A 14,908-nucleotide genomic window follows, 5' to 3' on the forward strand; every position below is an offset into this window, starting at 1 on the left:
AATTAACAAACCTAAAAGTTATTTCTTTGAGAAGATAAATAAATTGACAAACCATTAGCCACACTCATCAAGAAACAATGGGAGAAGAATCAAATCAACAAAATTAGATATGAAAATGGAGAAATCACAACAGATAACACAGAAATACAAAGGCTCATAAAAGACTACTATCAGCAACTATATGACAATAAATTGGACAATTTGGAAGAAATGCACAAATTCTTAGAAAAGTACAACTTTCCAAAACCAAACCAGCAAGAAATAGAAAATCTTAACCTATCACAAGCACAAAAATTGAAACTGTAATCAGAAATCTTCCAGCAAACAAAACCCCGGGACCAAACGGATTCCCAGCTGAATTCTACCAAAAATTTAGAGAAGAGCTAACACCTATCCTACACAAACTCTTCCAAGAAATTGCAGAGGAATGTAAACTTACAAATTAATTGTATGAGGCCACCATCACCCTAATACCAAATCCAGACAAAGATGCCACAGAGAAAGAAAACTAGAGGCCAGTATCTCTGATGAACATAGATGCAAAAATCCTTAACAAAACTCTAGCAAACAGAATCCAACAACATAATAAAAAGATCATACACAATGACCAAATGGGCTTTATCCCAGGGATGCAAGTATTCTTCAATATCTGCAAATCAAACAACATAATACACCACATAAACAAACTGAATGATAAAAACAATATGATTATCTTAATAGATCCACAGAAAGCCTTTGACAAAATTCAACATCCATTTATGATAAAAAAAAACCCTCCAGAAAGCAGGCATAGAAGGAACATATCTCAACATAATAAAAGCTATATATGACAAACCCACAGAAAACATTATCCTCAATGGTGAAAAATTAAAAACATTTCCCCTAAAGTCAGGAACACGACAAGGGTGCCCACTCTCACCGCTATTATTCAACATAGTTTTGGAAGTTTTGGCGACTGCAATCAGAGCAGAAAAAGAAGTAAAAGGACTCTAGATTGGAAAAGAAGAAGTAAAACTCTCACTGTTTGTAGATAACATGATCCTCTACCTAGAAAACCCTAAAGACTCCACCAGAAAATTGCTAGATCTAATCAGCAAATATAGTAAAGTTGCAGGATATAAAATTCACACACAGAAATCCCTTGCATTCCTATACACTAACAATGAGAAAACAGAAAGAGAAATTAAGGAAACAGCTCCATTCATCATTGAAATGAAAAGAATAAAATACTCAGGAATATATCTACCTAAAGAAACAAAAGACCTATATATAGAAAACTATAAAACACTGATGAAAAAAATCAAAGAGGACACAAATAGATGGATAAATATACCATGTTCATGGATCAGAAGAATCAATATAGTGAAAATGAGTATTGAGGTTCATGACATAGTACAGGAGACGGATCAAGACCATCCCCATGGAAAAGAAATGCAAAAAAGCAAAATGGCTGTCTGAGGAGGCCTTACAAATCACTGTGAAAAGAAGTGAGGCAAAAAGCAAAGGAGAAAAGGAAAGATATAAACACCTGAATGCAGAGTTCCAAAGAATAGCAAGAAGAGATAAGAAAGCCTTCTTCAGCAATCAGTTCAAAGAAATAGAGGAAAAGAACAGAATGGGAAAGACTAGAGATCTCTTCAAGAAAATTAGAGACACCAAGGGAACATTTCATGCAAAGATGGGCTCGAAAAAGGACAGAAATGGTATGGACTTAACAGAAGCAGAAGATATTAAGAAGAGGTGGCAAAAATACACAGATGAACTGCACAAAAAAGATCTTCACGACCCAGATAATCATAATGATGTGATCACTCATCTAGAGCCAGACATCTTGGAATGTGAAGTCAAGAGGGCCTTAGAAAGCATCTCTATGAACAAAGCTAGTGGAGGTGATGGAATTCCAGTGGAGGTATTTCAAATCCTGAAAGATGATGCTGTGAAAGTGCTGCACTCCATATGCCAGCAAATTTGGAAAACTCAGCAGTGGCCACAGGACTGGAAAATGTTGAGTTTTCATTCCAATTCCAAAGAAAGGCAATACCAAAGAATACTCAAACTACCGCACAATTGCACTCATCTCACATGCTAGTAAAGTAATGCTCAAAATTCTCCAAGCAGGCTTCAGCAATATGTGAACCGTGAACTCCCTAATGCTCAAGCTGGATTTAGAAAAGGCAGAGGAATCAGAGATCAAATTTCCAACATCTGCTGGATCATGGAAAAAGCAAGAGAGTTCCAGAAAAACATCTATTTCTGCTTTATTGACTATGCCAAAGCCTTTGACTGTGTGGATCACAATAAACTGTGGAAAATTCTGAAAGAGATGGGAATACCAGACCACCTGACCTGCCTCTTGAGAAATCTGTATGCAGGTCAGGAAGCAACAGTTAGAACTGGACATGGAACAACAGACTGGTTCCAAATAGGAAAAGGAGTACGTCAAGGCTGTATATTGTCACCCTGCTTCTTTAACTTCTATGCAGAGTACATTATGAGAAACGCCGGAGTGGAAGAAACACAAGCTGGATTCAAGATTGCCAGGAGAAATATCAATAACCTCAGATATGCAGATGACACCACCCTTATGGCACAAAGTGAAGAGAAGCTAAAAAGACATCCTGATGAAAGTTAAAGAGGTGAGCAAAAAAGTTGGCTTAAAGCTCAACTTTCAGAAAATGAAAATTATGGCATCCAGTCTCATCACTTCATGGGAACTAGATGGGAAAACAGTGGAAACAGTGTCAGACTTTATTTTTTGGGGCTCCATAATCACTGCAGGTGGTGATTGCAGCCGTGAGATTAAAAGACTCTTACTCATTGGAAGAAAAGTTATGACCAACCTAGATAGTATATTCAAAAGCAGAGACATTACTTTGCCGACTAAGTTCTGTCTAGTCAAGGCTGTGGTTTTTCCTGTGGTCATGTATGGATGTGAGAGTTGGACTGTGAAGAAGGCTGAACACCGACGAATTGATGGTTTTGAAATGTGGTGTTGGAGAAGACTCTTGACAGTCCCTCGGATTGCAAGGAGATCCAACCAGTCCATTCTGAAGGAGATCAGCCTTGGGATTTCTTTGGAAGGAATGATGCTAAAGCTGAAGCTCCGGTACTTTGGCTACCTCATGTGAAGAGTTGAGTCATTGGGAAAGACTCTGACGCTGGGAGGGATTGGGGGCAGGAGGAGAAGGGGACGACCGAAGATGAGATGCCTGGATGACATCATGGACTCGATGGACGTGAGTCTGAGTGAACTCTGGGAGATGGTGATGGACAGGGAGGTCTGGCATGCTGCGATTTATGGGGTCGCAAAAAGTTGAACACGACTGAGCGACTGAACTGACTGATTGACTGACTGACAAATCTACTGTCATCAAGACAGTATGGTAGTGGCACAAAGAAATACAGATCAGTGGAACAAAATAAAAAGTTCAGAGATAACTCCACGCACCTATGGACACCTTATCTTTGACAAAGGAGGCAAGAATATACAATGGATAAAAGATAATCTCTTTAACAAGTGAATCTGGGAAAACTGGTTAACCACTTGTAGAAGAATGAAACTAGAAGACTTTCTAACACCATACACAAAAATAAACACAAAGTGGATTAAAGATCTAAACATGAGACCAGATACTATTAAACTCCTAAAGGAAAACATAGGCAAAACACTCTCTGACAAAAATCACAGCAGGATCCTCTATGATCCACTTCCCACAGTAGTGGAAATAAAAGCAAAAATAAACAAATGGGACCTAATTAAACTTAGAAGCTTTTGCACAACAAAGAAAACTATAAGCAAGTTGAAAAAATAGCCTTCAGATTGAGAGAATAATAGCAAACAAAGCAACTGACAAAGAATTAACCTCAAAAATATACAAGCAACTCCTGCAGCTCAATTCCAGAAAAAAATTGACCCAATTAAAAAATGGGCCAAAGAACTAAATAAACATTTCTCCAAAGATGACATACCAATGGCTAACAAACACAAGAAATGATGCTCAACATCACTCATCAGAGAAACGCAAATCAAAACCATAGTGAGGTACTATTTCACACCAGTCAGCATGGCTGCTATCCAAAAGTCTACAAGCAATAAATGCTGGAGAGGGTGTGGAGAAGAGGGAACTCTCTTGCACTGTTGGTGGGAATGCAAACTAGTACAGCCACTATGGAGAACAGCGTGGAGATTCCTTAGAAAGCTGGAAATAGGACAACCATATGATCCAGCAGTCCCCCTGCTGGGCATACTCACTGAAGAAACCAGAATTGAAAGAGACACGTGTACCCCAATGTTCATCGCAGCACTGCTTATAAAAGCCAGGACATGGAAGCAAGCTAGATGTCCATCAGTAGACGAATGGATAAGAAAGCTCTGGTACATATACACAATGGAATATTACTCAGCCATTAAAAAGAATACATAGGAATCATTTCTAATGAGGTGGATGAAACTGGAGTCTGTTATACAGAGTGAAGGAAATCAGAAAGAAAAACACCAGTACAGTATACTAACGCATATATATGGAACTTAGACAGGTGGTAATGATAACCCCACATGTGAGACAGCCAAAGAGACACAGATGCATAGAACAGTCTTTTGGACTCTGTGGGAGAGGGCGAGGGTGGGATGATTTGGGAGAATGGTATTGAAACATGTATATTATCATATGTGAAAAGGATCGCCAATCCAGATTTGATGCATGATACACGGTGCTTGCGGCTGGTGCACTGGGATGATCCAGAGGGATGGGATGGTGAGGGAGGTGGGAGTGGGGTTCAGGATGGGAAACACATGTACACCCTTGGCAGATCCATGTCAATGTATGGCAAAACCACTACAATATTGTAAAGTAATTAGCCTCCAATTAAAATAAATACATTTATATTAAAACAAAAACAAAAACAAACAAACAACACAACCAAAAAAATTGCCAATGTGTATGACTCCTTGCCACCCCATGGACTGTAGCCCACCAGGCAACTCTGTCCATTGGATTTCCCAGGCAGGAATATTGGAGTGGGTTGCCATTTCCTTCTCCAAGTGATCTTCCCAGATCAGTGATTGAACCCCCATCTCCTGCATTGGCAGGCAGATTCTTAACCACTGAGCCACCAGAGAAGCTCATGTCAATGTTAGTTGGATGCATAACTCTTTAACTCAAAAACTTATACTTTTATCTCTTGGTTGTGCAGAAAATCTTGTTTCTTTGACCTCTAATGGGAAGAACAGTCCTCAAAGATTTCCAAAATACTATCCCCTAGGTTATTATCATAACCTTCAGATAGTCTTAAATAAAACTCTCTATTTCTTAACACTTTTTTGTGAACACATAAAAGTATCATCCTATGTGTTGTTAAAAAGCTTAATAGATACTGTAATTTAACAATTTATTACAGTACTGTTTTAAGGTGTGGTTAACATGATCTTGACTGTCTGAACAATTCTTATGAAAAGTAGAAAATAAGGAGTTCTTACCAAGTTTGCAATGATATAATGGTAGCCTTTAACGTGCTTTCCAACACTCACAATCTGTGAAGATATAAGAAAATACGAGGCAATAAATTTAACTCTACTGAATGATTATATTTTTAAAAAAGAATTTTAACCATTGCAGCATAATTTCACATGGAAACATGATAATAGAATAATATATTAATATTTTTTCTTGTAAAAGTAATTTATTCTAATAAAAAGAAATTCATAAGCCACTTTAGAAATTAAGTGGTTTAAGTAAAATAAAAAAATTCAATCTTACTGTATAAATGCCAAAAATGTCATTATATATTATTCAGAAAACTACTATGCTGTAATTCCCTCAATGAAAATGACAATGCTATGAAGCAAACCAATAGTTTTCATATATTTCTAAAACAGAATAGTTCAACATAAGAAAGTTTTTTTGGTTTAAATAATTTAGATATACTTAATATACTGATAATTTACAGGAATTCATGATAGACTGTTAGATATTTTCACCTGTGAGAATGATTTTCTATGAGTAGATTGGATTGTTGTCCTGAAAATCAAGTAAAGACTTTTGTAAGGCACAGTATCTCTCTTTAGATAATGTGGATACTTACTTAATTCCTGCTCACCTGTGGATGTAGCAATAGTTTACTATAGTAAAAAGAAGAAGGATAAATCAACATCAAAAGACCTTTACTTCTGCTATATTTATTTTTTCAATGAATGTTTTTAGAAATGTTTAGAAAATTAGGAATAAGGAATTTTAGGAAAAAGTAATTCAATTTTAAAAAAGTATAACTTTATTTCTATATTAGAAACTAAAATTCTTATTTTGCAATGTTGAAATTCCTTTTTAGATAAAAGTCTAATGGCAGTTACTAATGAGCTGCTTTGTAGACTCATTGGTATCTACAAAGATATCAATAAAATATATTTTAATATACTTTTATCATTAAAAAACCTGATTTTTTGATAGTTTAATATCTTCTAAAATAATTTTTTATAAATTAGTGATGTGTATGAAACACAGGAAAGCTATTTTATTTTATTTATTATAATTTTCATGATAGCAGAAGTAGCTTTATTCTGAAGCTTGCACAGCATTACAGATTAAAGCATTGGTTATATCCAGTATTTCAAAAGTTTCCATACTAGTTTTACAAGTTTAATTACTAAAAATATTTAATTTAATGAAATGTTTAGATAATCTCTGAAATGTTTGAGCAAAACTTCAATCAGACATTCCTTGTGAAGATTACTGTTAGTAAGTACCAGCTTATTCCATATATTATTTGTGAACTAGAGACCTATGATATGGTTCTCATTTTCATTCGTATTCATTCCACATAACCACACTTTCATGCAGGTATAAAGCTTATTTCTGAGAGATTGGGGTTAATTTGTGCAGGACTGACACATTACAAAATGGCCAGCACCAGAAACAACTTATCGTATTTAAGGGTTGAGAAAGAAAGCATCTGGAAGCCAAAGATACACTAAATGAGACTTTACATTCTACTTCAATCCTTGGTTGGCTTTTAACCAGAACCAAGTTGACCTCATGTAAGTCCCCTCTGTTTTAAACTCCCACCTGCTCTTTCTTCTCCTACCAATCTATTTTGCAAATCTACTTTCTATTTTGCAAAGTCTAATCCATTAAAAAAAATTATGGAGTATAGTTGATTTAAAATGTTGTGCTAGCTTTTGCTGTAGAGCAAACAGAATTAGTTATACAAATATATTTATCCACTCTTTAGATTCTTTCCCCACATAGGTCAATAGAGAGTATTGAGAAGAGTTCCCTGTGCTATGCAGTAGGTATTTACTATTTGTATATAGTAGTGTGTATGTGTCAATCCCAATCTCCCAATTTATCCCTCCCCTGCCTGGGTGGAAGCCCAAGTAACCATAAATTTATTTTCTACACTTTATTTCTGTTTTGTAAAACTGTTCATTTGTACTTTTTTGTTTGTTTTGTTTCAGATTCCACATATCAGTAATATCATACGATATTTACCCTCCTCTGTCTGACTTACTTTACTCAGTATGACAATCTCTAGGTTCATCCATGTTCCTGCATATAGCATTATTTTGTTCTTTTTCTTGGTGGAGTAATATTCCATTGTATTTGTGCCACATCTTATTTATTCATTGCTCTGTTGATGGACATTTAGAGTGTTTCCATGTCCTGGATATTGTAAATAATCCTGCAATTAAAACTGGAGTACATGTATCTTTTTGAATTATAGTGTATCTCATGCCCAGGAGTGGGATTGTTGGATACTATGGTAGCTCTCGTTTTAATTTTTTTAGAAGCTTCTTTACTGTTTTCCAAAGTGGATGCAACAATTTTCATTTAACAGTGTAGGAGCATAGCCTTTTCTCCATATCCTCTGCAGCATTTATTGTCTGTGGATTTTTTGGTGATGGCCATTCAGACCATTGTGAAACAATACCTCATTGTAGTTTTGATTTATATTTCTCTAATAATTAGTGATGTTGATCAACTTTTTATATGATTTTGGGCACCTGTATGTCTTCTTTGAAGATATTTCTATTTAGATCTTCCACCCATACTTTGACTGGGCTGTTTCTCTTTTGATATTCAACTGTGTGAGCTCATTGTATGTTTTGAGGATTAATCCTTTGTCATTTACTTCATTTCAAATATTTTCTCCAACTTTGAGGGCTGTCTTTTCATTTTGCTTATGGCTTCCTTTGCTGTGAAAAAGCTTTCAAGTTTAATTAGATTTTAAGTTCATTTATTTATTTTTATTTCCATTACTCTAAGTTCAGTTAAGTTGCTCAGTCTTGGACTCTTTATGACCCCATGAACCAGAGCACCACAGGCCTTCCTGTCCATCACCAACTTTTGGAGTTTACCCAAACTCGTATCCATCAAGTCAGTGATGCCATCTAGCCATATCATCCTCTGTCATCCCCTTTTCTTCCTGCCCTCAATCCCTCCTAACATGAGCCTTTTCCTCCTGCCCTCAATCCCTCCCAACATGAGCCTTTTCCTCCTGCCCTCAATCCCTCCCAGCATGAGGGTCCTTTCAAATGAGTCAGCTCTTTGCATCAGGTAGCCAAAGTACTGGAGTTTCAGCTTCAATATCAGTCCTTCAGTGAACACCCAGGACTCATCTCCTTTAGGATGGACTGGTTGGATCTCCTTGCAGTCCAAGGGACTCTCAAGAGTCTTCTCCAACACCACAGTTCAAAAGCATCAATTCTTTGGTGCTCAGCTTTCTTTATAGTCCAACTCTCACATCCATACATGACTACTGTAAAAACCATAGCCTTGACTAGATGGACCTTTGTTGGCAAAGTAATGTCTCTGCTTTTTAATATGCTGTCCAGGTTTGTCATAACTTTCCTTCCAAGGAGTAAGTGTCTTTTAATTTCATGGTTGCATTCACCATTTGCAGTGATTTTGGAGCCCTCCAAAATAAAGCCAGCCACTGTTTTCACTGTTTCCCCATCTATTTGCCATGAAGTGATGGAGCCAGATGCCATGATCTTAGTTTTCTTAGTTTTTTCACTCCTCTTTCACTTTAATCAAAAGGTTCTTTAGTTCCTCTTCACTTTCTGCCATAAGGGTGGTGTCATCTGTGTATCTGATGTGATTGATATTTCTCCCTGCAATCTTGATTCCAGCTTGTGCTTCTTTCAACCCAGTGTTTCTCATGATGCACTCTGCATAGAAGTTAAATAAGCAGGGTGGCAATATACAGCCTTGATGTACTGCTTTTCCTATTTGGAACAAGTCTGTTGTTCCATGTACAGTTCTAACTGTTGCTTCCTGACCTGCATACAGGTTTCTCAAGAGGCAGTCCAGGTGGTCTGGTATTCCCATCTCTTTCAGAATTTTCCACAGTTTATTGTGATCCACAGAGTCAAAGGCTTTGACATAGTCAATAAATCAGAAATAGATACTTTTTGGAACTCTCTTGCTTTTTTGATGATGCAGCGGATGTTGACAATTTGATCTCTGGTTCCTCTGTCTTTTCTAAAACCAGCTTGAGTATCTGGAAGTTCACAGTTCCTGTATTGCTGAAGCTTGGCCTGGAGAGTTTTGAGCATTATTTTATTAGCTTGTGAGATGAGTGCAATTGTGCGGTAGTTTGAGCATTCTTTGGCATCGCCTTTCTTTGGGATTGTAATGAAAACTGACCTTTTCCAGTCCTCTGGCCACTGCTGAGTTTTCCAAATTTGCTGAGATATTGAGTGCAGCACTTCCACAGCATCATCTTTTAGGATTTCAAATAACTCAACTGAAATTCCATCACCTCCACTAGCTTTGTTCCATTACTCTAAGAGGTGGATCAAAAAAAAAAATCTTTCATTTTTAGGTCAGAGAGTGTTGTGCCTATGTTTTCCTCTTAGAGGTTTATAGTGTCTGGCATTTCATTTAGATCTTTAATCCATTTTGAATTTATTTTTATATGTGGTATTAGGGAGTCTTTACATTTCATTCTTTTATATGTATCTGTCCAGTTTTTCCAGCACTACTTATAGCAGAGGCTGTCTTTTCTCCATTATACATTTTTGCCTCCTTTGTCATAGATTAGGTGACCATAGGTACATGGGTTTATCTCTGAATTTTCTGTCCTATTGATCTATATTTCTATCTTTCTGTAAATACTGTTTTGAGGGAGTATAGTCTGAAGTCAGGGAGACTAATTTCTCCAGCTGTCATGCTTTCTCAAGATTATTTTGGCTATTTAGTGTCTTTGATGTTTCAGTAAAAATTGTAGAATATTGTGCTCCAAGTCTATGAAAATTGCCATTGGTAATTTAATAGGGATTGCATTGAATCTGTTTATTGCCTTGGAGACTATCGTCATTTTAGCAATATTGATTCTTCAAATCCAGGAACATGGTATATCTCTACATTTATTAGTGTCATTTTTTATTTATTTCATCAATATATTACAGTTTTTGAGTATAGTTCTTTTGCCTCATTTGGTAAGTTTTTTCCTAGGTATTTTATTTTTTAATACGAGAACAAATGGGATTGTAATTTCTCCTTTGATCTTTTATTGTTAGTGTATAGAAATGCAATACATTTCTGTGTATTAATTTTGCATCCTACAACCTCCCCAAATTCCTTGATGAGCTTTAGTAATTTTTGGTAGTATCCTTAGGATTTTTCTACATGTAGTATCATATTATTTGCAAAAACTGACATTTTTACTTCCTTTCCAACTTACACTTAATTTCTTATTCCTCTCTGATTGCCATGTCTAGGACTTCCAAAGCTATGTTGAATAAAAGCATTGAAAGTACATACCCTTGTCTTGTTCCTAATCCTAGAGGGAATTCTTTCAGGTTTTCACTATTAAAAATGATGTTTGCTGTGGTTTTTATCATATACGACTTTTATTATGTTAGGTATGTTTTCTTGATGCCCACTTTCTGGAGAAATTTTTTAAAATCATAACTGGATGTTGAATTTTGTTGAAAGCTTCTTCTTCATCTATTGAAATAATTATATGACTTTCATTTTTTAATTTGTTAATATGGCATATTACATAGATTGATTTGTGTGTAGTGAAGAATCCTCACATTCTTGGAATAAATCCCACCTGAACATGATGTATGATTCTTTTGATGTGTTTTTGGATTTGGTTAGCTAATATTTTGTTGATGATTTTTGTGTCTATGTTCATAAGTGATAATGGTGTATAATTTTCTTTTTTTGTGTGTTATATCTTAGTCTACTTTTGGCATCTGGGTGATGGTGGCCTCCTTGAATATGCTTCAGAGTGTTTCTTTGTCTGCAATTTTTTGGAAGAGTTTGAGAAGGATAACCATTAACTCCTCTCTTAGTAGTTGATAGAATTAGATGCTATCTGGTCCTGGACTTTTGTTTGTTGGAAGGTTTTAATCATAGTTTCAATGCCAGTGCTTGTGATTTGTCTGGTCATATTTTCTATTTCTTTCTGATTCAGTCTTGGGAGGTTGTACTTCTCTAAGAGTTCATCCATTTCTTCCAGGTGGTCCATTTCACTGGCATATGGTTTCTTGTAGTATTCTCTTATTATCTTTTATTTCTGCAGTGTCAGTTCTAACTTCTTCTTTTTCATTTATATTTTGCTAATTTGATTTCTCTCCTTTTTTTCTTGTGTGTGACAATATCAACAATACATTTGGCTTGAGAACTGCTAACGAACTTAACAGTGCAGTGGTTGAAGAAGTTTTGCAAAGGAGACAAGAGCCTTTAAGATGAGGAGCATAGTAGCCAGCAATTGGAAGTTAACAATGATTAACTGCGAGTCTTCATCATCAAAGCTGATCATCTTTCTACTATATGAGAAGTTTCTGGAGAACTCAGTGCTGACTATTTTATGGCCATTCAGCATTTGAAGCAAATTGGAAAGGTGAAGAAGTACAATAAGTGGGTGCCTCATGAGCTGACCAGAAACAAACAAAAATTGCTTTAAGGTGTTGTCTTCTCTTATTCTACACAATAACAATGAATCATTTCTCAATCAAATTGTGATGTAGGGCAAAAAAAGGATTTTATGACAATTGATAATAACCAACTCAGTGGTTGGACCAAAAAGAAACTCCAAAGAGCTTCCCAAAGCTAACCATTCCCCCCAGAATGGTCATGGTCACTGGTGGTCTGCTACTAGTCCAATCCACTACAACTTTCTGAATCCCCGGGAAACCACTACATCTGAGAAGCATTCTCAGCAAATAGACGAGATACACTGAAACCTGCAATGCCTACAATTGGCATTGATCAACAGAATGGGTCCAATTCTTCTCCACTACAATGCTTGACTGCACATCACACAACCAGTGCACATCACACAACTTCAAAAGTTGAACAAATCGGGCTAGAAGTTTTTGTCTCATCCGACATATTGACCTAACTTCTTGCCAACCTTCTACCACTTCTTCAAGCATCTGGACATCCTTTTTTTTTTTTTTTTTTTTTTTCAGCGAAAATCTTCTATAACCAGCCAGATGCAGAAAATTCTTTCCAAGAGTTTGTTGATTTCTAATGCATGGACTTATGTGCTACAGGAAGAAACAAACTTATTTCTCATTAGCAAAAAAAGTGTTGATTGTAATGGTTCCTATTTTGATTAAGAAAGATGTATTTGAGCCTAGTTTTGATTATTTTAAATTTGAGGTCAAAAATCACAATTACTTTTCCATCAACCTTAATAGTAACTTTGGTTTTTGTTGTTTTTGATCTTTTTTTTTTTAAATCTAGTTGCTCTAGGTATAAGGTAGGTTGTTTATTTGAGATTTTTCTTGTTTCCTGAGGTAATATTCTATAGCTCTAAACTTCCATCTTAGAACTACTGTTGCTGTGTCCCATAGGTTTTGTCATTTATTTGCAGGTATTTTTAAAAATTTCCTCGTTGATTTCTTCAGTGATCCACTGGTTGTTTTTTTTTTTTTTTTTTTTTTTTTTTTTTTTTTTTTTTTTTTTTTTTTTTTTTTGTTTTTTTTTTTTAAATTTTAAAATCTTTAATTCTTACATGCATTCCCAAACATGAACCCCCCTCCCACCTCCCTCCCCAGAACATCTTTCTGGGTCATCCCCATGCACCAGCCCCAAGCATGCTGCATCCTGCATCAGACATAGACTGGCGATTCAATTCACATGATAGTATACATGTTAGAATGTCATTCTCCGAAATCATCCCACCCTCTCCCTCTCCCTCTTAGTAACATATCATTTAGCCTCTATTTTTTTTTTAAATATATATATTTTATCTTTTTCCTGTAATTGTTTTCTATTTTTGTAGTGTTGTGGTCAGAAAAATGTTTGATATGATTTCAATTTTCTTAAACTTGATTTGTGACCCAAGATGTGATCTATCCTGGAAAATGTCTCATGTGCACTTGAGAAGAAAATGTGTTGCGCTGCTTTCTGATGGAATGTCCTATAAATACCAAAGTCTATCTGGTCTAATGTATCATTTAAGGCTTGTGTTTCCTTATTAAATTTTCTCTGTGGATGATCTATCCATTGGTGTAAATGGGATGCTAAAGTTCCCACTGTTATTGTATTACTGTGAATTTATCTTTTTATGGATGTTAGGTTTTGCCCTCTTTATTGAAGTGCTGCTTGGTTGGATGTATATATATTTACAATTGTTATATCTTCTTCCTAGATTGGTCCATTGATCATTATATAGTGTCCTTTCTTGTGTCTTGCAACAGTTTGTAAGTCCATTCTCTCTGATATGATTATTGCTACTCCAGCTTTTTTTTTTCAAGTTCCATTTGCATGGAATACTTTCCCACCGTCCCACTTACAGTCTGTATGTGTCTCCAGGTCTGATGTGGGTCTTTTGTAGGCAGCATATATATGAGCCTAGTTTTTGTATCCATTCAGCCTTTTGGTTGAAACCTTTAATCCATTCACATTTAAGGTAATTGTAAATAAGAATGTTCCTACTATCACTTTCCTTAACTGCTTTTGGTTTCTTTATGTAGGTGCTTTTCCTTCCATTTCCATTTTGTTCTCTTCTCTTGTGGCTTGATGACCATTTTAAGTGCTGTGTTTGGGTTGTTTTTTCTTAATGTGTACCTATTGTAGATTTTTTGGTTTGCGTTTACCACGTGGTTTTGATTTAGCAGTCTATATACAAATAAGGTTGTTTTAAGTTGCTGATATCTTAATTTCAAGTGCAATTGCAATTTCCCACATTTATACTCTGCTTTACTTATGATTGCTTGTTTTGATAGTATATTTGTGTATCTGTGATTTCCTACTTTTATTATATAATTTTTCCTTTAGCAGTGAGCTTTCCAATTTGTAATTTTCTTGTTTCTCATTGTGGCCTCTTTTTTCCCTTTCTACTGAAGCTCCTTTAGGATTTGTTGTAATGCTATTCTATTGATGCTTTTGCTTATGTTGAAAACTGTTGATTTCTCTGTGGTATCTGAATGAAAGTCTTGCTGGGTAGAGTATTTTTGGTTGTAGGTTTTTCCCTTTCATCATTTGAAGCATATTGTACCACTTGCTTCTGACCTCCAGAGTTTTTGCTTAAAATTTAAAACTCAACTAATAACCTTATAGGTGTTCCTCTTTATTTATTTGTTGCTTTTCTCTTGTTACTTCTAATATTTTTCTTTGTGTTTAATTTTTGATAGTTTGATTAATATTAATCTTGGCATGTTCATCCTTGAGTTTATCTTTTATAGGACTCTCTGCACCTCCTGCACTTGGGTGACTATTTCCTTTCGCATGTTAGGGAAGTTTTTGACTATAATCTCTTCAGATTTTTTTTTGTGGCCCTTTATCCTCTTTTTCTTGGCACCCTATACTATGAAGGTTGCATTTAATGTTGTCCCAGAGGCCTTTGAGATTATTCTCATTTCTTTTCATTCTTTTTTCTTTATTCTATTCCATGGCAGTTACTTTCACACACCACTCTGTCCTCTAACTCATTTATTTATTCTTCTGCC

At 35.6% G+C, this 14,908-nt stretch overlaps 1 protein-coding gene across 10 annotated transcripts in view; it reads right to left on the reverse strand.

The window, feature by feature from the left end:
- Nucleotides 1–14,908, reverse strand: part of GRIA4 (glutamate ionotropic receptor AMPA type subunit 4) — a 668,265-nt gene that overhangs the window by 131,532 nt on the left and 521,825 nt on the right. For all 10 annotated transcript variants that reach the window (XM_027979123.3, XM_060399629.1, XM_027979122.3 and 7 more), the window contains one exon: nt 5,477–5,530. In XM_027979123.3, the coding sequence (XP_027834924.1) occupies nt 5,477–5,530 (54 nt within the window). The remainder of the gene's footprint in view (nt 1–5,476; nt 5,531–14,908) is intronic.

Source organism: Ovis aries, chromosome 15, assembly GCF_016772045.2.
Source record: "Ovis aries strain OAR_USU_Benz2616 breed Rambouillet chromosome 15, ARS-UI_Ramb_v3.0, whole genome shotgun sequence".
NCBI classification, from domain to species: Eukaryota; Metazoa; Chordata; class Mammalia; order Artiodactyla; family Bovidae; genus Ovis; species Ovis aries.